Source organism: Pyrgilauda ruficollis, unplaced genomic scaffold (assembly GCF_017590135.1).
Source record: "Pyrgilauda ruficollis isolate IOZ18807 unplaced genomic scaffold, ASM1759013v1 scaffold67, whole genome shotgun sequence".
NCBI classification, from domain to species: domain Eukaryota; kingdom Metazoa; phylum Chordata; class Aves; order Passeriformes; family Passeridae; genus Pyrgilauda; species Pyrgilauda ruficollis.
In genome coordinates, this window is record NW_024528488.1 from 1,805,207 (window position 1) to 1,806,475 (window position 1,269).

A 1,269-nucleotide genomic window follows, 5' to 3' on the forward strand; every position below is an offset into this window, starting at 1 on the left:
GGCGGGCGGGGGCGGCCCGGTGCGGGGCGCGGTGTCCCGGGGCGGGGGGCTCCGGAACGCGGGGCGGGCTCGGCGAGGGTCTCCCCCGGCTCGGCGCGGCTCCGGGCGAGGGTCGAGGTGCGGGCTCGGCGCGGAGCTGCCCGGGCTGGGCGCGGAGCTCGGCGGCTCTCCGGGGGCTCGGGCTCCGTCCCTCACCGCCCCCTTCTCCCTCTCTCCCCAGCGATGCTGCACGGCCCCGCCGCCATGGGGGAGCCGTGGCCGCCGCAGCCGCAGCAGCAGCGGCTCCCGGGGCTCGGCAACGCCTCGGAGCCCCCCGCCTGGCCCTCGGCGGCGGCGGCCGGGCCGGGCACGGCGGCGCCGGGCGGCGGGGCCGCGGCCGCGGGGTCCGTGAGCCCCTGGGACATCGCGCTGTGCGCCACGGGCACGGCGGTGGCGGGCGAGAACGCGCTGGTGCTGGCCGTGCTGTTCTACACGCCGAGCCTGCGGGCGCCCATGTTCCTGCTGATCGGCAGCCTGGCGCTGGCCGACCTGCTGGCCGGGCTGGGGCTGGTGGCCAACTTCGCCGTGCGCTACCTGCTGCGGCCGCCCAGCGAGGCGGCGGAGCTGGCGGCGGCGGGGCTGCTGCTGGCCGCCTTCTCCGCCTCCGTCTGCAGCCTCCTGGCCATCACCGTGGACCGCTACCTGTCGCTGTACAACGCGCTCACCTACCACAGCGAGCGCACGCTGGGCTTCACCTGCGCCATGGTGCTGCTGATGTGGCTGCTGTGCCTGGGCGTGGGGCTGCTGCCCCTCCTGGGCTGGAACTGCCTGCGGGACCAGAGCTCCTGCAGCATCCTGCGGCCCGTCACCAAGGACAACGCGGCCGTGCTGGCCGTCACCTTCCTGCTCCTCTTCGCCCTCATGATGCAGCTCTACCTGCAGATCTGCAAGATCGCCTTCCGGCACGCCCAGCAGATCGCCGTGCAGCACCAGTTCATCGCCACGGCGCAGGCCACCTCCACCCGCAAAGGGCTCTCCACGCTGTCGCTCATCCTCGGCACCTTCGCCCTGTGCTGGATCCCCTTTGCCATCTACTCGCTGGTGGCCGATTCCAGCTACCCCGCGGTGTACACCTACTCGCTGGCGCTGCCCGCCACCTGCAACTCGCTCATCAACCCCATCATTTACGCCTTCAGAAACCCAGACATCCAGAAGTCGCTCTGGCTGGCCTGCTGCGGGTGCATCCCTTCCACGTTCTCCTCCAGACCAAGGACATCCAGCGACGTGTGA

The 1,269-nt window shown here is 73.0% G+C and overlaps 1 protein-coding gene across 1 annotated transcript; it reads left to right on the top strand.

Moving 5' to 3' along the window:
- Nucleotides 1-222: 222 nt before the first annotated feature.
- On the top strand, nucleotides 223-1,269 carry LOC121362858 (G-protein coupled receptor 12-like). The gene has a single exon (XM_041484742.1). It carries the CDS (start codon nucleotides 223-225, stop codon nucleotides 1,267-1,269), a length of 1,047 nt encoding a protein of 348 aa, XP_041340676.1.

Bases quoted from the DNA above. Each gene is read 5' to 3' on its own strand.
- LOC121362858 (XM_041484742.1), top strand. From the start codon at position 223: ATGCTGCACGGCCCCGCCGCCATGGGGGAGCCGTGGCCGCCGCAGCCG.